The sequence below is a fragment of the Plectropomus leopardus genome, chromosome 15 (genome assembly GCF_026936395.1).
Source record: "Plectropomus leopardus strain MGB_pleo_1.0 chromosome 15, ASM2693639v1, whole genome shotgun sequence".
Classification (NCBI taxonomy): Eukaryota; Metazoa; Chordata; class Actinopteri; order Perciformes; family Serranidae; genus Plectropomus; species Plectropomus leopardus.
Window position 1 is genome coordinate 15,377,112 of NC_142190.1, and position 26,712 is coordinate 15,403,823.

The window sequence follows — 26,712 nt, forward strand, 5'->3', positions numbered from 1 at the left end:
TTTGTGGCAGAGAACATCACAGCAGGCACATGTAAAGCCATATGCTCATTGAACTGCACTTACTTGGGCTCCTCACTTTCAGCTAAATTGAACATTTGCTCAATTTGAAAATGATGCTATTTCTTATGCTTCTTTGTCACAGTTTTTTTTCAGTATTAACATCTCACGCATGTCTTCACGCCCGCTGGGTGCAGTTTTGGTTTTGGAACATCGCATTTGGCTGTGAATACTGTTGTGACTGCTTTGCTCAGGCGCAAGGAGACTGTGGGCGTAACATTTATAATGTACATTGAATTAATGGCGCTGGAATGTGCTTGGGGGGTTGAAATAGGGACTGGAGTGCCTGCCGCAAGGGAGGGGATAGGTGGAGTATGAGAATATGGAAGAGTGGGAGGAGAAGAAAGGGGACAAGGTTTAAGGTCCAAGTACACAAGACACATTTCTTCAAAAACTTACACAATAATCATAACATGGCAGTTAATGGTTCCCATCATGCATGCATTGAAAATGTTGTAGGTGTGAGCATCAAATCAGTATGTGCATAAACAGAATTCACAGACATATATAGAGAAACCAGGAGATGACGCACAACAGAAGTCCCCAACTGGATTTGAACCACAGACTTTGTGGTTGCATAAACATAACAGCAGGCAAGCAGTTTCTCATTCATTGACCATGCCACTCTGAGACATTTATTTTAACTGCAGCCTCAAATTTGGATATTTTTCAAAACTTTTTACAGTTGCATAATTTCATCTCCCAAATCTAAACAATCTGCAAGTCAGTTTTGGAAGCATTTGAAGTTTTCGACCTAGTGATGGATTTTGTAGTTGAACATAGGTTACTGTGAGGCAATGCTTCTTCACATATTGCAAGCCTGCATTTGTGATGTGTACATTTCTCGTTTTGCACAGCCTTTTACTGGCTTTGCATGCCTTTTTTTCAGCCGAGAATTCCCTTTTTTCCCTCATATTATGCACATCAAATATTTTGAACAATGTAGCTTCCTTACAGTGCTGTAAGACTCTTTAATTTCAGTTATCAAGACACTTTTTACACACTTTCTCTCTGATTACTAATAACAGTGTGTTTTATTCAACATGTAGGCCTAATTAACGATGCATCATGTTTCAGAGGTCCATCCTGTATATCTTAAGTCTTAGCAGCTGTCAGTGCTTAGTCTGTACAGTGCCTTCTCCACAAATTCAGAGAGCACGTGCAAAAAGACACAACACAACCAAATCATGAAACATCTTTACTAATTTGAGAACGCATGCGCAGTGTTATGCAAAGGCGCTGCAAAAAGGCCGCAGACAGCACAACGGAAACGCTTTAGAGGGGACATTAAAAACTGATGCACCGGGCTGGGCCGCGGTTGTTGCCGGTTTGTGGCTGTTGACATTAACTGAAGTCGGTTATCCGTCAATCGTGTAGTTTAATCGAAGTGTAAGTTTTTTTGTGTGTGTAGTCTTATGAATGATTAATCACGCGACCATGATTTAGAAATGCTGCGCACCTGTTGTCAATTGGTGCAGGTGTTTTTTAATCAGCGTGTTTGTTTTTCTTAATTTACAGTGCCTTGGGCTCTCAGGGCCACCACGGTGATATTCTTCCACAGCACTGGAAGGTAAGGGACTGTACTTCACTTTTCTGAGGATGGGGGGGGGGGATTTTCATTTTTCTACCTTGACCCTACCTGGAGCTACAGGTATTTTTCCATGAGATTTCCTGAGTGACTGCGTTAGAATTTTTGACTCTCCCTCTGCAACAAATACCCATATTACGTGTATATTCAATAGGGATTGAAATATTACCAAAAACAAACAAATGTATTCTGCAAAATGCAAATCCTCCTTAAAAACTGCCCTTCAGTAGAATATTGATGACAGCTACACACAAAACCAACAAAATGTAATAAACCAACTTAATACTAGGATTCGACCAATATTGTTTTTCCAGAGCCAATACAGATTATTAGTGTTTAAGGAGATCGATAACCAATATTAGGAATCAATATGCATTTACAATAAAAATTAAAATCTTTCTGTCAATATTTTGAATTTGGAATATAACAAACTTTTGCATGTAACTTTGTTTTATATGCCTTTAGCAAATCTGTAATCCAAACTGAAAGTCAAGTGAGAGTTTTAAGAAAAAAAATAAATAAATAAAAATAGCTCCATGAGGTTTTATAGAGTAAAAGTTCCTCCCATGCTGACACTTTCTTAGCACTTTTTAATTAATTAATTTTATTTTATCATTAATTGGGTATCAACCAGGCTGTAGACCCCGACACAATACACATGAACACGCATCACAGTGCACACAGCCTCCTTTAGCAACATGTACATGTGATAACTAATTTACCCAAATAAACTGTTACATACAAAGCAGTGGCCAAAATATCAGTTACTTAGCTTGGAAGCAATGAGCTTTTAAAAACACAACTTTTGGTCATTGAAACTCAAGAGTTCAAAATGAAACCTTGTGGATGAAAAAAACCTTTGTCATGCATGCTTGGTTTGTTTAAAGGAGACATGTCAAATATAGCCATTTTAAGCTTAGTTTTGATTCATTCTTGATGGAAGTGTATTTCCTGTATTTCGTTCTTGATGTGTTCAAGGACAGTCAGAAATGTGAAAATCAAATGATATTTTTAGTTTTAACAGTTTGTGACTATGATAAATGATGCCATGAACCCTCATTCCTTCTGAGGGTATTTAAGTGAAATACAAAACAAGACAATTTAAAGTTGAATGTCCCACTCCTAAGCCAAATAGAAAACACAAATGCTGTCCCAGTGCTTAAAAACATTTGAAATGCCTCTTTTGCACCTTTCCGCCCTCTCATAAATAACAAATAGTCTCAATCTCCATCTGCTTGCACTGCTCTTGCATCTAATTTTTAACTTTTTTTTTCTTTTTTGAGTAGCATTCTAAATCTCAAGTGGCCGAAAAATAGTCAACCGCCACAGCATGAACCTATGTTGCATGTTTTGTTAAAGTCACAATTTTAAAATGTCCCCCTGGGATAGAAGAAAAACGGCAGCTACTTTAGGTGTCAAAATAATCAAAGGACTAAGTGTGGTTTTTGAATGGCTTTTGTAGTTGTCACGCTCACCCTTTTCCCAGGATGTAATTTCACACGCTTTCATGCCCCCTTGGAGCTATGCCAGATCCTTCCAGGCTATTGCACTGATTTGGAAATGAAAACTCAGTCCAAAAATTTGGATTTGATCTATTGATGATCTTTTGTCACACAACTGTACGCAGCCTTTTATGGCTGGTAAAATCGCAGTATGTCACACATGAAGACATCTGTCATGTGAAAGGACCTAGACATAGTTTCACTAAATGTTTATTAGTATTATAGTAAATTTGTTGGAATAATTTAGGAGATTTTAAAGGGTACCTGGTAGGTGTGACATGCTGTAAGTCCATTGATTGCAATAATATGAGGATCATTATCCATGCTGGGTCTTTTCACATTCTTTGAAGGAAAACTGGCTCAGAGATCCTGAAAAAAAGACTTTTCCCTACTCCTAGAGAAGCTCAGTGACACAAAATATATTCATTTCAGGCCCCATTCCAACCTTGGGGAAAGGAATAGAGAGTTTACTCTAAGACTCCTTGCCCTGAATAAATGGCTGACATCAGTGTGTCTTCCCAAAAAATAAAGTTTATTCACAATTTCAACATCTGTTGGAACTGTAAGGACCGCTTCAAACCTGATGGGATTCATCTAAACATCATTCGACCCAGACTACTTGGCGGCAACCTAGATCATGCTCTTGGGATGCCAAGCCCAAACAAGAATGCACAGATAAGCAAGAAGGACAAGGACAGAAAACACAGGAGGCGGGGGGACTGCTGCCTTTTTTTTTCTACAAAGTTTGCTTGTAATGACATTGACCGAGGTAAATTTACATAATATGAATATCTTGCTCTGGAGCTCGAATCAGAATTATCAGTGCATTGACCACGATAAGGGCTGCACCTAACAATTATTTTTTTTATCGATTAATCAATTAATCTATTGATTATTTTTTTATTGCTCTAACTAAAAAAATTTTATTACTCAATTAATATAACAACAAATTTACAGAAAATAACATTTTAAAACTTGTCATACACTGCAGGGCATTATTCCCCAACAAAAAATAGCCCAGTCTTAACCAGTAATGTGTGTTTTACAGTCTGATATAAAGTCTCTCCAAAATAAAATTAATGCAAGAGCTTGTTCCACTCAAGTAAAATGAATGTAGAGCAATCTACATTTATCAATCAAACAGCAAAATAAATAATACAATATAAAATTCAAGTCACTTTCAGGAGGAGTAACAAAACACTTACTCTTTGTAACAGTTACAAACCTCAAATCTAGCAGTCCAACAAAACATCTTTCAGTAAAATTAGTGCGTTTGAATAACACGATAACTTTTCTCTAACAGAACTAATTATCACTAACTTATAACCTATACATGCTTTCAGCATCAAAATAGTCCAGCCATAACTGGGCCTTAAGGCATATTGCTGCCTGCTAATATAAGTGCTGTTTTTACAGATTTATAAGCACATGTTTGACTCATTTATGAAGCTGACAACCCCATCCTGTAAATGTTTCAAAATAAAATGCAACTGATGGCATTCTGTCCACAGAAGCAGTCAGAAAGCTTTTGTTTTGAAAGGGAAGCAAGGAAGTTGAGGTAAAACAAACATCTTTGTATTTCCTCATCGCTGTGACAGGGAGAATTTAAACTGCAGTATAAATTGGTATAGAGTCAACAAACGCGAGCGTCACGCTTAAAAAAATTGGCGAGCCACCATTTGGATGTGTTTAGATATGCTGCAGCTGACACGCAGCTCAGACGCGCCGGACAAGCGCAAGCAGTATGCATGCTCTAACCAAAACAAAAACAACACGATCGGCGCTGCTCTCGCTTTCATGGCACGTGCTGTGTAAAACGGTGTGATGCGCCGTTACGTGAATCAACGTATTTACATAATTTATTACGTCCATGCATCGCCCCAGCTCTAACCATGATATCTTAATCAATAATCATGAAAAGGTGATTGTTCTTTTTGAATGTGTGTTAAACTGGTTCATAACATACATTCAACGGAGACAGTTTTACGTCAGTCTTGGAGATCATGTTTTTGTGAAACATGACATCCATCCAGGGAGCTGCCTCGGTCCACTACTGTTCTCACTATACATGCTGCCACTTGGTGACGTTTTTAGAGAGCACAATGTTTGTTTTCATAGTTATGCAGATGATACACAATTGTACATCTCTGCTGAACCAAATGATGCTGCAGCTATAAACGATGTCACCTTTGGCTGCTGGCAATGAATAAACGGATGAGTAATAACTGTTCAAAGTTAAACGAGGACAAAATTGAGATCCTAGTTGGCCCTAAAACAAAAAGAGAAATGCTTTTGATTAATTTGGGGAACCTGACCCCCTGGATTAAATCTGAGGTAACAAGTGTTGGTGTAATCCTCGATTCAGATTTGAGCTTTCAGTCCCACATTAATAAGGTGACGAAAACATCTTTCTTCCATTTAGGAAACATAGCTAAAGTACAGCCTTTTATCAATCAAAAAGATGCAGAAAAACTGATCCGTGCCTTTATTTCAAGCCGACTCGATACTGTAATGCACTTTTTTACTGAGTTACCAAAAAAATCCACTGAAAGACTTGAGGTCATCCAAAACTCTGCAGCTTGGACGTTAACCAGAACAAAGAGGAGAGAACACAGCAGTCCAGCTTTAGCTGCTCTGCACTGGCTTCCTGTAACAGTTAGAGTTGATTTTAAGGTCCTCCTCCTTTCATACATGGCCCTTAATGTGCTAGGACCAAGTAACATTGCTAACTCTCTTCTTCCTTACTTGCCTTCACAAACACTGCGATCATCTGCAGCTGATTTATTGGAGGTTCCCAAAAACAGCCAAAAGAAAACTGGGGATGCAGCATTTGTCAGTTCCGCCCCAGAGCTCTGCCTATAGATATCAGAGAAGCCATGTATGTTTAAAGTATGTTTAAAAGAAGACTAACAACATATCTTTTCAATTTATCCTTTAACTACCTGCTTAGCTGCTTTGCATTCTGCTTTGCACTTGCGTACTGCTGCACATCTTTAAGATGTTGTATTTTCATTAATTTTATGCATTTTTTACACTCTCTTTTATTAATGACGACAGTGGGTTTTATTTTATTTATTCTATTTTCCATCTTATGTTATGCATTCTGTACATTAAATTTTTATCCTTTTTTTTATCTAACTTCTACAAGTATTAAGTGGGTTTTATCCATTTGAAGATGCATTGTATGGATTCTATTCTGATCTTATTTTATTTTTACATGCAGGTTTTATTATGTCCTTTTGTCTTCTATGTCTTTTGATGTGAAGCACTTGGTGCATGTAATTTCTTTCTTGTAAAGCATGTTCCGCTGCATTTCTTGTATGAAAGGTGCTACACAAATAAAGTTTATTATTATTGTTATAATTATTTACAACAATTCACTGAAAAGCTAAGCAGGCATGACTTACTGTATGCCTTCCAAAATAGTCAGCCAAAGGCAGGTTTACAGCCACAGACTATCACTTCAATAACGTGTTCAACAATTATAAATGTCTCACTGCCACTCATATTAACACATTTAATGAATCTTGGCTTCTCCTCAAGGCTCCACAAGGGCTTGTGAATTTCGCTCAGCACCCGTTGCAAGACCACGTGTCACTGACAAAAATTGACTGTTACATTGAGATTGGATCTGAACAATCGCATACTTTATTTTACGGTAAACTTTGATGTACATTTGAATCTCTCTGCAATCAATGTAATCTGATTTGTATTTCAGAAAAGCAAATTATGTTGTGCAATTCACAGACTTATTAGTGTTTTAACATATTGCCCCTGAGCAACATCAAGAGCCTTTCTCATGAATCATAATGTGTTCAATTAACTAATTTTGAGCTCAGCTCTGTCTCATCTGTATAATGCAAAGGGCTTATCTTTAATCTGTAAACCATAGTAAGCACCAAACTGTATAAATGCTGAAATTGATTTTACGATCGCAAACTCTCACGCTCCTAGCATGTGACTCTTCAACTTCAGTCTCACCCTCTCACACTGTCAAACATTTCTCACGCGATGAAACAGCAACATGTCCAGGCATCGCCTAAACTGCTTATTCAGCTGTAATTCTCCCCTTTGAGCTGTTATATTCGAATTCTTTTATTTCTTTCCGCCATCAGACTTTTAAATGCTGCTGACAGCAGTAGGCCTAACTAGTGGTCACAAGGGTCAGTGCGGTAAATCTGGGGAGCAGCATGTTTTATGAATTTATTTTATCCTTGTCGCTGTATCTGTAGGGTCGCTTTATGGCTGAGTATTTTTGCCCATGTAGTGATCTGTGTGTTGTTGCTGCTGTGCTCGGGTTGTCCATCTGTTGATCTGTCGCGCCGACATGACTATGTTTGAATGCTGCTGTTGACTGTGTGTGTTTTATACTGTCTTTACTGTTTTGTGCGATTTGTCGACTGTAAACTGAATTACCCTTTTGGGATAAATAAAGTTGTCTTGATCTTGATAATTGTATAGTAAGCTAGTGTGTATGTAGTGCTATCTTGTGAAACTAGATAACCTAAGTTATTGGTACCAACCATGTCAGCATAGCTTGTCAGGAGGGGGGCTAAATAATGGTCCAAAGTTTGGCTACATTTTGGCGAAAGTGACATGACTGTTTTTTCAGAGGGGTCCTTAGAGCTCTCATCTTAAGTTATCTGAACAAAAATGGGTACCAGTGAGTCTCACCTAAAATTAAAAAGCAGTCCTGTCAGGAGGTATGCTCAGGTGGTGGTTAGGTCACAAAATAACAGATTTTTCCCACAGGACTTTCCTGGGAGAAGCATATTCGTCAACTGTGTGAACTTTGAGTGAGGAAACTATGTGAAACATGTGCTAGAGATTAAATGTTTGAGTACAGTGGTGGCTCTCCAGTCCATTCCTTCTCTCTTATAAACACATTATATATCACAGGGTGGTAGTTTGACCTTCATTTCCCCCTGTCCACATGTTGAAGCATCGACAGTAACAAAACGTGAAAGAAAGAAATTAATTACATGCCAGTTAATAAAAGACTGAACCCTTACAAAACAGATGAAACAGCCATTGTTGCGGTTACGGAAAAGGGAAAAAAATGTAAAATATGTAAGACCAATTCTGGGTCTGGGACTTATATCCTAGTGGTTGGTACTTTAAATCACCCCGTTACTTAAGTAGTCGTTAATAAAAACTGAAATTAGACATCATAACCGTTTGATATATTTACTTGCTTTCTTTTCATCATCCAACTTTGAAGGGCGTACTCATTTGTCCCTGTCAATCTGTCATTTTCACATTGTTGCTAACAGTGTACCTTGGCAGAGAGATGACTGGTTTTCATGTATTACCAATTAAGATGTCAAATAAGATATAATGTACTAAAGGACTACAGGAAATTGGGCACCTATTCTTGTGAGACTCTGACTTGCAGTCAAACATTAGAGAGTGCAATAAGTTAAGCTAATGATTATTTAGTTATGGATTTCCCAGCAACTCTTATTTAATTTCTTTCAAGTTGATTTCCCTGTGACCTCTGATTTTGAAACACAAGTCTTACTATATAGCCTCATTCCCACTGCATAACAAACACGACAACACTTGCTAACATTTTCCTTTTTAATGCAATGGAAATGGGTACGTTCAGCATTTACACTTGAGTGAAGTGACTCTGCAGTAGTCAAGTGTAGTAATCACTGATCGGCACTGATGGAAACAACCCTGTGAATGCACTAATTTCAGCTCCTTGACGGGCGAGCTGCAATGACGCGTCACTTTCTCCTATTTACCTTTTTGCTGGCCTGTCCAACACACACACACTTAACTGCTACAGAGCTGTGTACACTCTGCTCTACTGGCAATGTGAAAGCAGTCTATAGCCTATTTTTAGCATGTTTACCCATGTTTGACAAACACACGTGCATTCACTTATTTTGGTGGAAAAGAGGTATAAATGTCAGCTAGGTGTGTGATGGATTTTTATGCTACTAGAGCAATGGCAAAAGCAATGGCCGCATGCATTATGTTTTTGAGTCTTACATACGTATGATTAGATCTTTGGTGGTCAAAGATCACTGTGACTTTACAAAACATGTTTTTGGCCATAACTCAGGAATTTATATGCTAATTATGACAAAATTTCACACGTCTTATGGGGAAAAAAATGATGAAGTGACGACGTTTTTATATCTACAAGGTCAAAGGTCAACTTCACTGTAACTATATAATGTTCTGTAAAAACACATATGGACACTTCATAACTCAAAAACAAAAGGGGAGACATTTGGTCAAATACTGAACTGGTGACGCCCCAATCATTAAACTTATCAAGTAAGATATTAATGCTATCCTATGTCAATAGAAGTTACTTCTTCCATAATAAAACGATTTTTGTAGTGTTGCATACATTGCATTTCACGGAGCCAAGGCTGAATTAGCTTCACAGACAACTTGAAATATAAATTGTTGCCAACACTATTCGGCTTATAAAAGAGTGAACTAAGCAATAAAACATAAAATGCAAACTCACTATCACATCTTACAATTTAATACAGCAAAGCCCTTGTTGATGCACAGTGACACATCTTATCTTGCTATGACAAGTTACTACTGTCTGCTGGAAAAGGCTAATGCACTCTGAACATAAAGTAATAACATCAGCATACACATGATAATTTTCACCATCTGCCATCCCTTATTATTTGTTTTATTTGTTCATCCATAATTTGCATACATGGAGTAGAAAAAATACATCTGATAACACTTTAAAAACATGACAAAGTACCAGGGGCCAGATGAATAAAACTATGTGTAAATTCACGACTATATGCACAGACAGAAATATGCATGCACGCTATTTTCGTCGGAAGGATGATCAATGATAGTGCTCATGTTGAAACTGCCATAAAAAAGTGCTTCACAATTCAGAATAAAATTCTAACAATTGTGAACAGGGCAATGATGGCTCAAATGCTAAAGACATGCATCTGCAGTATGCATTAAGTATGCACACTCTAACCGCATATTCATCTTGGATAAATACTAGTTTATGGGTTGGGAAAAGCATACACATTGTTCATACATCTGACCCCTAGGTCAATGATGATGAAAATTAAGCATTCTTGACCATTATGAATGGCTAAACCTGGGTTGAACCCATGCTCAATATCCCATTCTGTAGGTGCACAAACCTACAGCTACAGTATGTCAAGTTGAAATAACCTGTATGTGTTGTTATAAGGCACTCCCAACAGTTTTAAGAGTAAAAAAGAGGTTATATAAAGACAGACATTGCACACATGATATTTATGGAGATACAGATATTTTGCAGCACTACACAGAGAAAGGTTGAAACAGCCAGTGGCATGGTCAAACACATGGTAGCATTCACAGACCATCTGGTACCTTTCTCAGTAATTTTTGTCAATGTTGTGCCACAACCAGTCTCCTCTCCTGTCACAGAGTCCCTACAGTTGAAATTAGCTCTTTTTAATGTCAGAAAGTCAAATCCTTTTTTGTTAATGATCTGATCATCAAAAAGAATCTGCATTTTATGTTTTTGGTTGAGACCCAGCTAAACAGTACTTCTGGTGTAGCAGCACTGATAGAGGCTTGTCTTCCAAATTACAAGTTACGTTTATTAGTCAGTCAGACAAAACAGGAGAGCAGGAGGGATTGCATAATGACATTGACCTACGTGAATCTACATCATTTGAATATCAATCTGAATTCTCAGAACTGACCTCTCTTGGTGTCACTTGATATGATAGAGTAATCCTGAATGGAGACATAAATATTCATATCAACAACAGATTGACTCCAGAGCAGTGGAGCTCATGAATTTGCTGGACAGCTTTAAACTGTAAATGTGATTACTTTATTGTAAAGCATGTTGGGCTGCATTCGTTTGTATGAGAGGTGCAACATAAATAAAGTTTATCATTATTTTTATTATAATGATTAAGACATGTTGGTTAATTTTTAAAATACAAATTTGGTTAATGTATCATGCACAATAAAACAGCGTAATGCTGTATCTTTGTAAATAGTTTGAAACCCCCCACCACCACCACCCACCCTCAAAAAAAAACAGGATTAAAAATCCTGAAAAAAAACACTGAAATGCAATGCATCAGTCATCAACAGACTGGCTTTTGTGATGTTAGTGTGTGTGTCAAGGCTGTTCAAAAGAGTATGGGACATGGTTTGACCCCATGAAAGGTTGCAGTATGACACGTGCACAATGTAACTGAAGCTGTGATGTTGAAAGGTTACAGCAGACGGTGCAATAAATAGAGGGACAGTGTCCACTCAGATGCTTTTTGCGTGAGTCTCCTTAGGTGCACTCGGCCTGACAGAACTTTTAGCTAAACTCAAATTGATGGCACCTGATATACAGTAGAGCGTTTGCACATAGAAAGTGTTTGTTCATGGTCTTTTATTGTTCTATGATAGTGTGCCAGCTTTTGAGCCTTTTGGCACCTGCAGACCAGGCTTCACTGTGCTGAACCTTAATGGTGGGACGTAATTTAAAACCATAACTTGTCCTCTTTTGAACTTCCTTGGCATGTGTGCATGTGAGCTTTAAATGGTAGAATCTCAGAAGACATTCATAGTTTAGTTTTAGTTTATAGAAAAATAAAACAAATCCATCTTTGCCAAAAGACACAGTTTGATTATATCATATATATATATATATATATATATATATATATATATAGATAGATAGATAGATAGATAGATAGATAGATAGATAGATAGATAGATAGATAGATAGATATATTGATATGCGTTACATTTTTTTTTAAAAAGCTGCAGTTGAAGTTAAGGGCCTGTATCTGTCATCTTAAAGTGAAATTTTGGATTAAAAGGAAAGATAATCAAAATTCCTTAACTTCACACCCAATCTTAAACTTAAGGTTTAAAGCTATTTTCCAAATGTCTTTTGACAAAGTAAGTTGTGAGTAGTCTGTCAGGGTTTTAGATTGCTTCGGTGCACAAACAGAAGCACAGAAGCACCCTCCGAGACATGTTTTGGAATTACTTCATAATATAGATTTATTAATGATTACCTCCTGTTTGTGTTCACTACTTAATGAGTTTCCCCATTTTCGGACAAAGGTTTGAGCTCCGTGTGTGCAGCAGTTACATTGGTTCCCAGGTTAGAAAGATATTTTTCATCCAAGGGAAGGTCGTCCACAGGCTGGCAGAGCAACAAGAATCGCTGAGGAAAAAAGATAAAAGAGTGATGGCAAATTCACTGAATAGCTGATAATGGCACATATTGCATTCTTTATTACTTTGTGTGCATCAGAAGTGATTTTTTCTCTCTATAAATTTGGCACAAGTGTCCACTTGGACTCAAGTAAGAAGCAGTTAGATTTAGATGATCATAGGTCAAGGTCACTGTGCCCTTGCATCTACCTTATTCTTCTAAATCTCATGAAGACCGTGGGAATTTGGCACAAACATTCGAGTACATTTGAGGACAAACTGATTAGATCTTGTTGGTCAAGGTTCAAGGCCTTGGTGATTGCATTTGTCTCAATCTTGTGAAAGCAGTATCTCAAAAAAAACCCCTCAAATTTGGCACAAGCGTTTGAGTACACTCAAGGCTGAGCTGATTTCTCTTTGGATGCACACATGATATTTCTTTGTAGGATCAAATCATCATTGGTGTTGATCTTTTGTTAATGGTATTAGTTGACAATAAGTGTAATCTAAAATATCAGCAGACTTCAGCAGTGGAAGACGTACTCAGATCTTATAGAAGTAGCAATACCACAGTGTAAAAAAACTGATAAAGACTCAAGATATACTTTAAATACCAAAAGTTAAAGTACCCATTATGCAAAATAGATTCTAATTATTCAAACATTAATGTAAACATAAATCATTTTGGTAAAGACAAGGCTAATGTAAGTACTTAAACTTTACCTGAAGCATGGGGATTTCCCCCTGGGCATCAAGAAAGTGTTACCTTAATCTTTAATATTATGTCATCATTTATTTGTTTAGATATATTACATTTTGTGTTATTAATCTGAATCAGCGAAGAACAAGTAACTTGTAGCAATATAGCAAGTATATAGATCAAGTAGCAGACAATAGAAAAACTAAAGTAAGTTAACTGAGTTACTTTCTGCCAAAGCCAGAAATGGTGTCCTGCATTAAGAAAGTAAAAGCTGACAACGTTGTGTTTGTTCATATAGAGGAGGTTCTTAGATATCCTGTTTAGAAATGCTGGAGAAAGGCCAGGAATCTGTTTTATACACTAGATGTACAGCCAACATTAGAGTGTGGCCAACACAAACACATTCAACTGTGCCAGTAACCCAGATCATAGAGCTCTTTATTAATAACTGCACGCACACCCAGACAACCCTTAAGCAAATCAAAACATATTTTTTACATTTTTTTAAACATTGTTTACTTAAATAAATGCCAGCACAATTGGATTTCAACTCTTAGCAAACATAAAATGAGCATAATCTGTATCAGAGGTTAAAAGTTTGATCAAAATCAGTTGGTCAGTGGTTATTTGAGCTTTCCAATGTAACTTTCTGCTTATTGGCAGAAGCACAATGTACCAAACATTACTTTTATGATTCAAAGAGAAACAAAATGCTCATGCTCACCTGTCGGAGAGTTCCTTTTCCATGCATTATTTTATATAACACAAAGAGTGGAATGAGGGAGAGGGAGACAGTGGCAATAAACCAGCCCAAGATGTTGGCCCAGAGTGGATAAACATATGTGTTGCTGAACTTCAGTGGGGAGTACTTGACAATAGAGAAGATGAACGTGCCCTGTGATCAGAGGAGACAAATGGATTCATATTACATTACAGTCTGTATTTACATAACTGTGTGCAACGAAAGACACAATATGAACTGTAACCTTACAAATCATATAAAAACACTTGGGAAAGGAATATAAATAGAACATAAATGTAAGTTCTTTAATGAATCTGATGCACATTTATATTGTCACATGCACAATTTAACATGTGACTGTGGTAGCTGAAGAGGGGATTTAGGGGTCTGTATAGCTTAAAGGGTCAAGGGGGAGGAGGTTAAAAAAAAAAGTGTTATAGGGGAGAGCGGGGCTGGTTGGGACAGAAGGATAGTGCCTTTTTAGCCAGTTAGATCAACTGGTCAACTATGTCTATGTCTATGTCATTTAACTGTGCTCGTTCTCAGCCACACCCTCTTCACGTTGAGCCTCACAAATTAACATAATGTAAGCAAAAACAAGACTTTTCCTAATTAAATAAGACCCACTGTGAAGCGACAGAGTAAATATTTACTGCGTGAACTTCATAATGTTGTTTTTGTTTTGTTTTGGGGTTGTTTTTTTTGTTGTTGTTTGTTTGTTTGCAAAATGCAACAAACTCAATAGCCAACAAAAACCTAAAGGCTATATGTAGCCTATGGTAATCATATTGAGCTGATAGGTGCCACTGAAAGCAGCCAAATTTAATATCTCAGTAATAAGTTTAGTTATCAAGTTTTAGTATATTTAGTATATAGCACCTTTCATGTTTGGCTGAAGCTCTAAAGACTTTATAAATTGTTAGCAGACACTTGTATCTGTACAAAGATATTTTTTTTCATTGTCATTCAGGTAGTCTGTGTGAAGTGGACCCCGCTCTCTCCTACATATCATAATACAATAAATCCACCATTGATGTGTGTGTATTCAAAGCTGTGTGCATTGCCTGCAATTATCCTGCTCATAATTCTAACTGCGGTTGTCCCTCCTTTTCTCTCATGAATATACACATGTATCATATATCAAATGGAAACCAGCATGAGAAAGATAGCAACACACGGAAGAAGCAACCATCAGTGAATGAAAGAACTTATCCCTTACAAAACAGAAGAGGGGAGTGATGTAGCGCCAACAGTATTTCATCAATGGATATGGACGATAACCAATCATGTCTGTGATGTTGCCATAGAAACGGTCAGCACCTTTCAGGAAAAAAGATATATCAGAAATTACAATCTTATCTGATCTTATACGCTTACCATGTGTGCATACAGAGGGTTTTGCCTCATTGAAAAAAAAGCTACAACAAAAGTTTATCTTAACCTGAAGAAGAGTTGTGTCTGTTTGGTTAAGAAGATTTAGTCTTTGCATGGTTGGTTGTATTATCTATGACTTACCGTACACCCAGGCGATGCTGACAGACTGGCAGAGTGAGAGGAGGAGCAGGGTGGTGCCGCTGCAGACATGATGGTCCAGCAGCTGGAGCAGGTACATTCCTCCCTACAAAAAAGGATAAATGTAACAAAAATGATCAATATAAGCATGGCGATGGTAATAACAGAGGTTAACCATTAAACTGGGCTCCTAAACTGATCCAACAACAAAATCAGCTTCTTCATATCAGCCAGCAAAGCAAGTTAGAAACAGGAATGAGCCTAAAAATGGTACTTTTAATAATTGGATTTACACCTGAATATTTCTCTTTTTCTTTTCTTTTTACCTCATTCTTGTATCTTATTTAAGAGAATAAGATCTGTCACAACCCCACACAAATCCACAAACAATGATAAACTTTGACAGGACTTTGACCCAGGAGGCCGCTGTTTGTGTCCCGCATGAAACCAAATCACCATTAAGTTATTTTCAGTTAAGTACGTTACATCTTTTCATGCCATGCCCAACAATGATTCTCTTCCTTACCCTAACCTAACCAGTAGGGCTGCTAAAATTGTAAGATATCACATGTTCATTTTCATAAGTGTGAATCATTTAATGAGGATATGTTGAATGAATTGTGCAGTTTTAGTACTGTTTAAAAGTGCTTTCTGTAACTCTGAGGAAGGATCATTGATTGTTGAGTTTAATTTCCAGGCAGTGTATGGCTCATTATGCAAAAAATATGACATAATACTCATTAGTTTTTTCACAAGTAATATTATTACTTTACTTTTTACTCCCTGCCATCAATAATTTATGCTCCGTACTGAGGTGATAATAAAAGGAACGTAAAAAGTTATTTAGTTTTGGGTCAACTGTAATATTCTAACTGTCATTTTATTAGTAATGAGTTACACTATTCATTGGTGGAAAAGTAATATTTTTACTCTAAAGTGTTACTGACAAACACTGTTCCCATGTTGTCAAATACCAACGCTTTGGGTTGGTGGTCCAACAACCCACCCAAAGCATTGGTTTTTGATGCCTTGTGAATGAGACATATCAATCAACTATCTTTCTCAAGAGTTTCATTCAGCACATTTAATTTGAGTGGATAACAGCATTGCTTCACTGTTTTGTGAGATGAAGCTCCCTGACAGCTCTGCCACTCCTGTTGGCTTTAGTTCTAAAGACTAAGATTTCTTAAGTGTGAAAGACCCATTAGCATAACAGTAAGTTACGAAAATTGGTGTGAAAGACTGCTGGTGCACTTGGCAAACTTACCTAAAAGCCCTCTAGCAGAGACAGAGAGACAGGTTGGGGTACATCTGAGGCCAATTTTTTTTCTGTGAGCTAGAGTGCAATACCTAGAGTGCATTTGCTTTTGACAGAAACATGATAGTACAAAAGGCTTGCCAATACTAAAAAGTAGAGTATTCATTGGTTTTGGACTTTCAAGTCCTTGTTAAATGAATTTACGAAATATTGGAAGCATATGAAATTGAGTGAACTATGAGGTATTTTAAGGTACGCCTAACCAACATATCTTTACTTTGCGTACTTTATGACATGCATGGGGCGCTAAATGATTAGATATCATATGAACTGCTGTGTGCATTTTTGTAACATATACAAACCACTGTATGAGTATACATTGCTGTTTAACATGAGGCTCAACTTAAAGGTCGAGATGGAAACCACTAGTTTGGCATTCAAGGAGCCACTACTCCTGACAAGACATGGTCCAACACTTAACGCACACCCCAAAAGAAAAACACAATGTTTTTATACTTTTTTTTTTTTTTTGCAGATTAAACAAATGAAATACAATACTTTGGAGATGCTGTTGGGTAAATTTGGTTAATGTCAGGCAGGATTTTCTTGTTTTTGCAACATCTTTTGGATCATATCATGTGTTATTTGGATCGACTTTGTTAATTTTTAATTCGCTTTCATACACTGCTTTCTCTGCTTTGCTTTCTGTAATATTATGCTGGTTTCTAAAGGCAAATGAAGTGCAACATAGTAGAAAACATTGAGGAAGGGTTTTGCTAAATGTACAGCTTGGAGTGCACTGTACTGACCTCAGTGACCAGCAAGAGTCCCAGCAAACAGCAGGTACTGCAGATAGCCAGCAGAACCAGCTCACGTCTAACGCCTCGGCGTAGGTAAGCTGGGAATAGATCAGTCAGTGACGTCATCAGACACTCTAGACCAACAAACTGGAGGGAACCAGTGAGAGGAAAGAGTGTCAGGGCTCCATTCATTCACTCATTTAGTCCTTTATCTTTTAGAGAGGGTTGTCTCGTACCTGACTGTCCAATCCAAGCAGAATGATCATAATGAAGAAACACACTGACCACACCTGAGGCACTGGCATCATGGCGACAGCACGAGGGTAGACAATGAATGCCAACCCTGGACCTACAGTACATACACACATATGTTGTTGTTAAAGATACAACACAAACATAAATGAGAGGCAACAGATGAACATTTCAATTGAGTGTATGTGATTCTCACTTTTCTATGTTGAGGACTTTTGCTATTTTATTGTTTAAATCCCATATTTGTTTTAGTTTAAATCTTATTTTAAAGAATGTGTGAAGTGACAGAGTTCAAAGCACAGAACTGCATCACCATGAGTTAAAATGGTTTAAATTTTGAGTCCTGGCTCTGTTTTACACTTTAAATTCTCACCTTGTGGCATAAAAACTTTAAAAAAGCAAAATATTAGATTTTTTTCCGCTGCTTTGAACTAATGCTAACATCAGCATGCTAACATGCTTATTTTGACAATGCCAACATGCTAATGGTAAGCAGGTATAATGTTTAGCTGAATAAGAAATTCAAAATTAAATTGGAATTAAATTTTTGACCTGATGATAGCATGAGATAAAATTCAGAGCATCACTGAAGCGATTACAATTCCTCAAAGGTGAGCATGAATGTTTGTACCAAAAGTCATAGCAGCAGGAAAAACATCTCTCCATGCAGCTGCAAGTCTACAAGTTGGGTGAGAAATTTTGAGTAGAGTGTCTGAGACCTGTCAATGTTGACATATTTCTTGGTACATGCCAAAATGTAATTTCACCGGTCACTATGCCAATCACATGTCAAAACTAAATCATAAATCTTTTTTTTTTTCTTTCTGCATTCCTTCTGCTTTCTTGTTACCACAAATTACACTCAGCTGAAGTGAGCTGGATACTTCCAGGTACATATAAGTCAAGAGGAAAAAAGGACAGAAGGTGTATTAAGTCTGCCAGTAAGCTTCTTAGGTTGGAAAGATAGGGTATATGGATGAAGAAATATGGCATGATTTGACACAATTTCATCACAGGGTGAAAAGTTAGTGCTAAGCAGAGTGCAGCGTCAGGCGGTTGATTCTACAAGCTCCACCAGTAAGCCAAACAGGAACTGTATTAATACTGTTTTTTTTTACTCTACTGCTGACTATAAAGTTTCACTTAGCTAAGTCTGTACTTGCCTGATTCGGCTACTTCAGAAATATCCACTCCTTGTTCTTTGGTCATGAAACCCAAAACAGAGAAAATGGCAAAACCTGACACAATGCTGGTGGCACTGTTCAGCAGACACAAGTAGAAACAGTCCCTGAAAGAGAAATGAATACAGTTCTAGAAATGTGTTTGAGGAGTGGGTGGAAGAATGCAAAATGTTGCAGACATGGATGCTTGTTTTACTATTTTTTTAATGCATTTATGTATGTATTGATCAATTGTGTTAATTACTGGTCCATGAGCTGATTACACTTGATCACATTTTTTTTCTTGGCTTCACAGCATCAGAGTTTTGACAGAGTACGCCTATAGTTACCTGTAACAATCATTCTTGTACGTGTTGTAACTCCCAAGAGAGGTTAGGAACCCAAGGCCGATGGCATAGGAAAAGAAGATCTGAGTGCCAGCATCCATCCACACCTTAAAGGTCAAACACATGTAACCCCATTGCCAGAATAAATGTTGGCACATTTTTATATTATAATGTAACAGATATGTTAAAACTTAACTTAAATTTTCAATGTTTCATGCTGTGTCACTAAAAAATGTCTAGTTTTTGTGCCATATTTGCCACTTGAAATGCTGGTGCTGTCTCATTTGAAAAAAGGAAGAAAATTTGAAGGCAAAATTACTGTTTGAAATGCTGCTGATGTCACACTAAAAAAGAAAAAAAAAACATACCATTTGATGACAATCGCAGCTGGAATGCCAACAATGTCTCACTAAAAGCATTCAGTGTTGGTGGTAATGTCACGGCTGTAAATGCCATAGATGTTTAACAAAAAATGTGGCAAATTGTGGCACAATCGCTGCAGGAGATGCGCAGATGTCCCAGAAAAAAACTCTTCGTTTTGGTGGCACAGTGGTTGGAAATGCCACTGACATCTCTCAAAAAACACCTAGATTTTGTGGTGCAATATGGCTGGAAATGCTGCTGATGATGACAATGTCAGCTTATATACCTGTAATCAGAACTATGTCACTTTAGAAACACTAATATGTACAACTTACAAATGAAACATAACCATGGATTACAAGAACATACAATGATAACATTTTCCACACATGACTAGGCTGATAATTCATGTGTGTGTATGTGCAGCCTTTTCTCATTCCAAAATCGTCAAGTCCGCCGCTTTTGTAGTGCTTTCAGGATAAGTTTCCAACATCAAAAGCCACATTTTGCGCCTGCATGATATGCCGCTGGGCAGCCTCAGCTGAGAATGCAGCCAGACAGAACCGGTCACATTGTTATGGTACACCACTGGACAGCCAGACAGCAGGTGGAACCTGTAGCGTAAGCATGCTACGCTGCAGACAGCATCATGTTAAAACACTGCCGTTAACAAGGTAATAAAAGGAGCATGAAATTCACTATAGGATGTGTTAATAGGTGGTAGATAGATCAAACCAACCATAGACTTTCATGCCGGATTCTGGTGTTCGCTTCCTGTCTGAATGTGATGTATTTTCTACACCTAAATGTGACCTTTTGCCTAAACCTAACCGTCCTAGCAGTGGTTGCCATGTTCTTGTTTTGTCTAAACCTAATATGGGCAGTGACATCCCACCATGTGCATTTGTTGACATCACAGAACGTCAGCAGCAGATGCAGAAGGATACCTGGAGTGTAATATGTAGACGTGGAAATCCACTGCAACATGTGGCAACTTAAGATGTGTTGCTATGTGCATGACTGTGTGTAGGAGGAGCATTGTTCTACTCTAAAGAGCTCATCTTTGTTCTTACCTGGGGATCTGAGAGGCGGGAGATATCAGGGTATAGGTAGTAAATGATCCCATCCAGTGCCCCTGGTAGGGTAACACCACGTATGAGCAAAATCAACAGCATAACATAAGGGAAGGTGGCTGTGAAGAAGGCTGCCTGAGAGGGACGAAGAAACAAAGAAAGTTACAGTCAGCTTGCATCATACATCATCAACATCAGGAAACAACTAATGTTAGGCATCTTTGGTTAGTACATGAACGACTTTAGTAATTATTTAATTTTCAGTTGCTGATCAATTTTCATTCAATGGACTTATCAGTGAATCCACTAATGGTGTGATACCTCAAACAACACTGAACAAAATGAATACAAATTGGGGTCTAGGTTTATTGCCTCTTTCGTTAATTTAAATAAGACCAAAGACCCACCAAAGCCATGCTACCTGTTAATACATGACAACTTATCAGGACTCTTAAAGACCTGGAACAGCCCTGACTCTTAACCCCTCAATCAACTGTTCACTTTCACCTCTCCCTCTGGGAGCCAGACATAAACTTGTCTCACTATCCTCGACTATGTTCCTTCTATAGGCCTAACCCTTAAAACTACAAAACCTTAACCTTTATACTTCCACAACCCAAACATCGCTAACCCCTACAAATCTTGTGACCCTTAAATAAACTTGTGAGCAAAACCTAGCCAGCTAAATACCTCAGACTGTTTTCATTTCACAAGTAGGTGCAAAACAACAGTGACTACTGCCAACAACAACTATACTGAACATAAACACAGCCTGAGTCTTAAACTCTCCGCCGTGATGAAAACAGCAAACAAGAGTGGCTAAGTGGCTGTTTTACAACTCACATGGAGGATTTAAACATTTGTAGCCTCTGTCCCACACCTACAGTACTGTGCAAAAGTCTTAGGCCACCTTAAACTTTGGAGTTTTTTTTAGAAAGGTTATAATGATCATACACATTTATTTCTCATTAGTGTCTTTACTGACATACAACCACAACATAAAGGAAATATGTATACAGTATTAAAAATGCAAATATTCCAGGAAAAAAACGTTGAAAGTATTTAGTGTGACCTCCCTTTCCTCTTGTCTTGAACAATTTTGAGCAGACAATGTGATATTTACAATACTTATCTTCTGAAGTCCCCAGAAGGAGCACTCTCCAGCACCCCCTCTAAGGACTCCAAAAAGGGTGGATACTCTGAACTGCTGTTTGGACCATAGGCACAAACAACAGTCAGGATCCGTCCCCCAACCCGAAGGCAGAGCGAGGCTACCCTCTCATTCACCGGGGTAAACTCCAACTGTGACTCCCTCGTTCTGCTGGGGGACTTCAATGCTCACGTTGGCAACGACAGTGAGACCTGGAGGGGCGTGATCGGGAGGAATGGCCCCCCCGATCTGAACCCGAGTGGTGTTTTGTTATTGGACTTCTGTGCTCGCCACAGATTGTCCATAATGAACACCATGTTCAAGCATAAGGGTGTCCATATGCGCACTTGGCATCAGGACACCCTAGGCCGCAGTTCCAAGATCGACTTTGTAGTCGTATCGTTGGACTTGTGGCCGTATGTCTTGGACACTCAGGTGAAGAGAGGGGCGGAGCTGTCAACCGATCACCACCTGGTGGTGAGTTGGCTCCGATGGTGGGGGAGGACGCCGGTCAGACCTGGCAGACCCAAACGCATTGTGAGGGTCTGCTGGGAACGTCTGGCAGAGTCTCCCGTCAGAAGGAGCTTCAACTCCCACCTCCGGGAGAGCTTCGACCATGTCCCGGAGGAGGCCGGGGACACTGAGTCCGAGTGGGCCGTGTTCCGTGAGGCAGCCGACCGGTGCTGTGGCCGTAAGGTGGTCGGTGCCTGTCGGGGCAGCAACACCTGAACCCGCTGGTGGACACCGGCGGTAAGGGGTGCCGTCAAGCTGAAGGAGTCCTATCGGGCCTTTTTGGCCTGTGGGACTCCGGAGGCAGCAGACAGGTACTGACAGGCCAAGCAAAGTGCGGCGGTCGCCGAGGCGAAAACCCGGGCATGGGAGGAGTTCGGCGAGGCCATGGAAAACGACTTCCGGACGGCTTCGAAGAGGTTCTGAACCACCATCCGGCGTCTCAGGAGGGGGAAGCGGTGCTCCGTCAACACTGTGTATGGTGGCGACGGGGCGCTGCTGACCTCGACTCGGGACGTTGTGGATCGGTGGAAGGAATACTTCGAAGACCTCCTCAATCCCACCAACACGCCTTCCGTTGGGGAAGCAGGGCCTAGGGACTCGGGGGTGGGCTCCTCTATCTCTGGGGCTGAGGTTACCGAGGTGGTCAAAAAGCTCCTCGGTGGCAGGGCCCCGGGGGTGGACGAGGTCCGCCAGGAGTTCCTCAAGGCCCTGGATGTTGTGGGGCTGTCGTGGCTGACGCGACTCTGCAACATTGCGTGGACATCGGGGGCAGTGCCCTTGGACTGGCAGACTGGGGTGGTGGTCCCTCTTTTTAAGAAGGGGGACCGGAGGGTATGTTCCAACTACAGGGGGATCACACTCCTCAGCCTCCCTGGTAAGGTCTATTCGGGGGTACTAGAGAGGAGGGTCCGCCGGATAGTCGAACCCCGGATTCAGGAGGAGCAATGCGGTTTTTGTCCTGGTCGTGGAACTGTGGACCAGCTCTGGACCCTTGGCAGGATCCTTGAGGGTGCGTGGGAGTTTGCCCAACCAGTCCACATGTGCTTTGTGGACTTGGAGAAGGCATTCGACCGTGTCCCTCGGGGAGTCCTGTGGGGGGTTCTCCGGGAATATGGGGTTTCGGACTCCCTGATACGGGCTGTCCGTTCCCTGTATGACCGGTGCCAGAGCTTGGTCCGCATTGCCGGCAGTAAGTCGAACTCGTTTCTGGTGAGGGTTGGACTCCGCCAGGGCTGCCCTTTGTCACCGATTCTGTTCATAACTTTTATGGACAGAATTTCTAGGCGCAGTCAGGGTGTTGAGGGGGTCCGGTTTGGTGACCTCAGGATTGGGTCTCTGCTCTTTGCAGATGATGTGGTCCTGTTGGCTTCATCGGGCCGTGACCTTCAGCTCTCACTGGATCAGTTCGCAGCCGAGTGTGAAGCGGATGGGATGAGAATCAGCACCTCCAAATCTGAGACCATGGTTCTCAGCCGGAAAAGGGTGGCGTGCCCCCTCCGGATCGGGGACGAAGTCCTGCCCCAAGTGGAGGAGTGTAAGTACCTCGGGGTCTTGTTCACGAGTGAGGGAAGGATGGAACGGGAGATCGACAGGCGGATTGGTGCAGTGTCTGCAGTAATGCGGACTCTGCACCGGTCTGTCGAGGTGAAGAGGGAGCTGAGCCAAAATGCAAAGCTCTCGATTTACCGGTCGATCTTCGTTCCTACCCTCACCTATGGTCACGAGCTTTGGGTAGTGACTGAAAGAGCAAGATCACGGGTACAAGCGGCCGAAATGAGTTTCCTCCGTAGGGTGGCTGGGCTCTCCCTTAGAGATAGGGTGAGAAGCTCGGTCATCCGGGAGGAGCTCGAAGTAGAGCCACTACTCCTCCGCGTTGAGAAGAGCCAGATGAGGTGGCTCGGGCATCTAATTAGGATGCCTCCAGGACGCCTCCCTGGTGAGGTGTTCAGGGCACGTCCCACCGGTAGGAGGCCCCGGGGAAGACCCAGGACACGCTGGAGAGACTACGTCTCACAGCTGGCCTAGGAACGCCTCGGGGTCCCCCGGGAAGAGCTGGACCAAGTGGCCGGGGAGAGGGAAGTCTGGGTTTCCCTGCTTAGGCTGCTGCCCCCGCGACCCGACCCCGGATAAGCGGAAGAAAATGGTTGGATGGATGGATCTTCTGAAGTTTTTACACCAGGTTGCATTCAAGACATGTCCAAAGCTAAACATTGATTGTTTGAGCATCATTTTGATGTGGTTGTAAAATTCCATGTTTCACACTTATGTTAATTTCCAATATTGACCTCATTCTGAAGAAGCCATTTTGTTCTGACTTTGCATTGTACATGTTTGCTGTATTCTTAGTTTGTATATGTAGTCTATATTTATTACAACTTAACTTATAATTCACAAAATTAAGCTGCTGAACATTTAAAAAGCTTCATTTTGACCAGTCTTTTAGGCAGATTTTTACAGAAATGTGTGAAAGATTTATTAATGTTGTTCAGTCTTTCAGCAGCTAACCTTTCCTGTTGACTTGATGCCCTTCCAGACGCAAAAGTAGCAAATGACCCAAGTCAGGATGAGGCACAAGACCAGTTCCCACCTCAAGCTGCCCATCTCCTCAATGCCACTGGAAATTTTCAAAACCCGGTGCCTGGTGAGAGGAGGGGAGCAATGATGGGGGTGAGAGAAGGGGAACAATGGTGGGGGTGAGAGGAGGGGAACAATGGTGGGGGTGAGAGGAGGGGAACAATGGTGGGGGTGAGAGGGGGAGCAAAACTGAATGACTGGTGACAGAAAGGAAACAAACTGAGTGTCAGGATGTGTGACAGAGTTAGGCAGGAGAAAATCAGAGATGGGAGGGCTGAGGAGAGAGAGAGTGGGAGGTAGAGAGAGCAATTCGCATTCAATTATTGTGTGAGTTGACCCCTTGCTTACTGCCAGAACTCCACAACAGGAAGAGTGGTATTCACTCCGGATTTCATGCTGAGGCTCAGATTTGGATGGCTGAAGTCCATACATGCATCTAATATTAAAAGAATAGATTAAAAAAAAGAATATAAAAAAGGGAAAAAATAATGTAAAACATACTTTTTTTCATCTCACATAAATAACATGCAAATGATATATACTGCAAGATTTACACAGAAAATCCACAGCTTGTTTTTCCCAGCAATGTTGCAGTAAAATGATCAAATCTGTAGTCTGCATGTCACCTGAAGTGTCTTCATACTAAATGTTCATTTTATGAACAATATTTTAAACCCACTCTACTACTTCACTGTTCGTTCTGTGTACTTTTAGATTATTTGATGCACTGTTTGTTTTAAATCTTTAATTTTTAATGGGGTCTTTAAACTTTGTTTTTCTTTTTTTACCTTCATTTTTCTATGATTCTTTTATCTGCTCACTTGTTAATTCGAATTACCACAGTGCGTAAATTATTTTACCAAACACGCTCTTCCCTACACCCACAGGCTTCCACAGCTCAGTCTTAAAGGAGGACAGCCTACCTGTATTCCAGTCGTGTCCACATGTGGCCCAAGGCAATTCCGCACTGAAGGATGAAAACAGGTAAAAAAAAGCCCATGCCATGATGATAACATAGGAGGTGGCACTGAATGAGATGATTAAGTGGCTGGCATAGCCCATGCCTGAAAAAACAGAAAAGAAAAAGAATACTTTATGTTGTGATTAGACTAGCTCCAAAGCCAATCGGGTGACAAACTGTGATATGGCCAAAAGCTTAACTTAGCTTAACTTGATTTAAATTGACTCAGTGTCGTTTTAAAATTTCCTTTTTTGCGTAATTACGCGCGCCGTTCATACCCACGTGTCCGGGAATTTTCAAAGGAAGATATAGAAAAAATAATAAATTATTTACCCTGAAAAAGCGGGCAAATCTTTCTCCAGCACGTAATACCCCCCTGGCTGGTGTACTGTCCTAAGGCAGTCTCAAGAAAGAATAAGGGGATCCCGCATGTAAGCATGAAGAGAATATATGGAATGAAAAACACACCTGCCGAAAAAAATAAAAAAGGAAGGATCTTTTTAATGCAACAATAGAAAAAATAATAGAGAATTAATCAAGTGATATTATAATGGTCCCACGTGACAAACAGAGTGTTTTCAGTGTAAAATCACTCACCTCCTCCGTTTCTGTAGCACAAGTAGGGGAACCTCCATACATTTCCAGGTCCGATGATCGCACCCATCACAGTCAGGATGTACTCGGCTTTGTGTCCCCAGTGCCCCCGACCCTCCAACTCTAGAGGCATCTTTGAGTGTCCGTTTGGCACAGAAAGTGTGGATGTGCCTTTCATGGCCATCTTCCCCGCCTCACCGTTAGTTCCCTAAAACAAATCTGAAAACTTAATTTTGTGCCCACGTGAGACTTTGAGCCTCCTTGTCAAAACCTTCCCCACTGTGTACTGACACACGGACCGCAGAGGGAGTGTGGAGACTTGTCGGTGATTGTTGTGTGCAGAGTGTCAGCAGCTGCTCTGTCAGTCCGGTGACTGAGGATGGTTTTGCCTC

The 26,712-nt window shown here is 40.0% G+C and overlaps 1 protein-coding gene across 2 annotated transcripts; it reads right to left on the reverse strand.

Moving 5' to 3' along the window:
- Positions 1–9,779: 9,779 nt before the first annotated feature.
- Positions 9,780–26,712, reverse strand: LOC121952250 (sodium- and chloride-dependent GABA transporter 2-like). Of its 2 annotated transcripts, XM_042498807.2 has the most exons (14): positions 26,324–26,712; positions 26,060–26,194; positions 25,689–25,829; positions 25,114–25,201; positions 24,697–24,829; positions 20,529–20,663; positions 19,096–19,199; positions 18,749–18,873; positions 17,570–17,682; positions 17,343–17,480; positions 15,279–15,381; positions 14,983–15,083; positions 13,746–13,916; positions 9,780–12,331 (listed from the first exon to the last, which is right to left on the reverse strand). In XM_042498807.2, exons 1-14 carry the CDS (start codon positions 26,502–26,504, stop codon positions 12,200–12,202), a joined length of 1,800 nt encoding a protein of 599 aa, XP_042354741.1. In that variant the 5' UTR covers positions 26,505–26,712; the 3' UTR covers positions 9,780–12,199. The 2 variants fall into 2 exon arrangements, with proteins under 2 accessions (XP_042354741.1, XP_087944577.1); XM_088088451.1 differs by lacking the exon at positions 26,060–26,194.

Bases quoted from the DNA above. Each gene is read 5' to 3' on its own strand.
- LOC121952250 (XM_042498807.2), bottom strand. From the start codon at position 26,504: ATGGCCATGAAAGGCACATCCACACTTTCTGTGCCAAACGGACACTCA. The intron at 26,195-26,323 runs GTGAGTGATTTT...TTTTTTCGGCAG, and splicing joins GTGCTACAGAAACGGAGGAG to GTGTGTTTTTCATTCCATAT. The intron at 19,200-20,528 runs GTAAGAACAAAG...TTGACCTTTAAG, and splicing joins CCCGCCTCTCAGATCCCCAG to GTGTGGATGGATGCTGGCAC.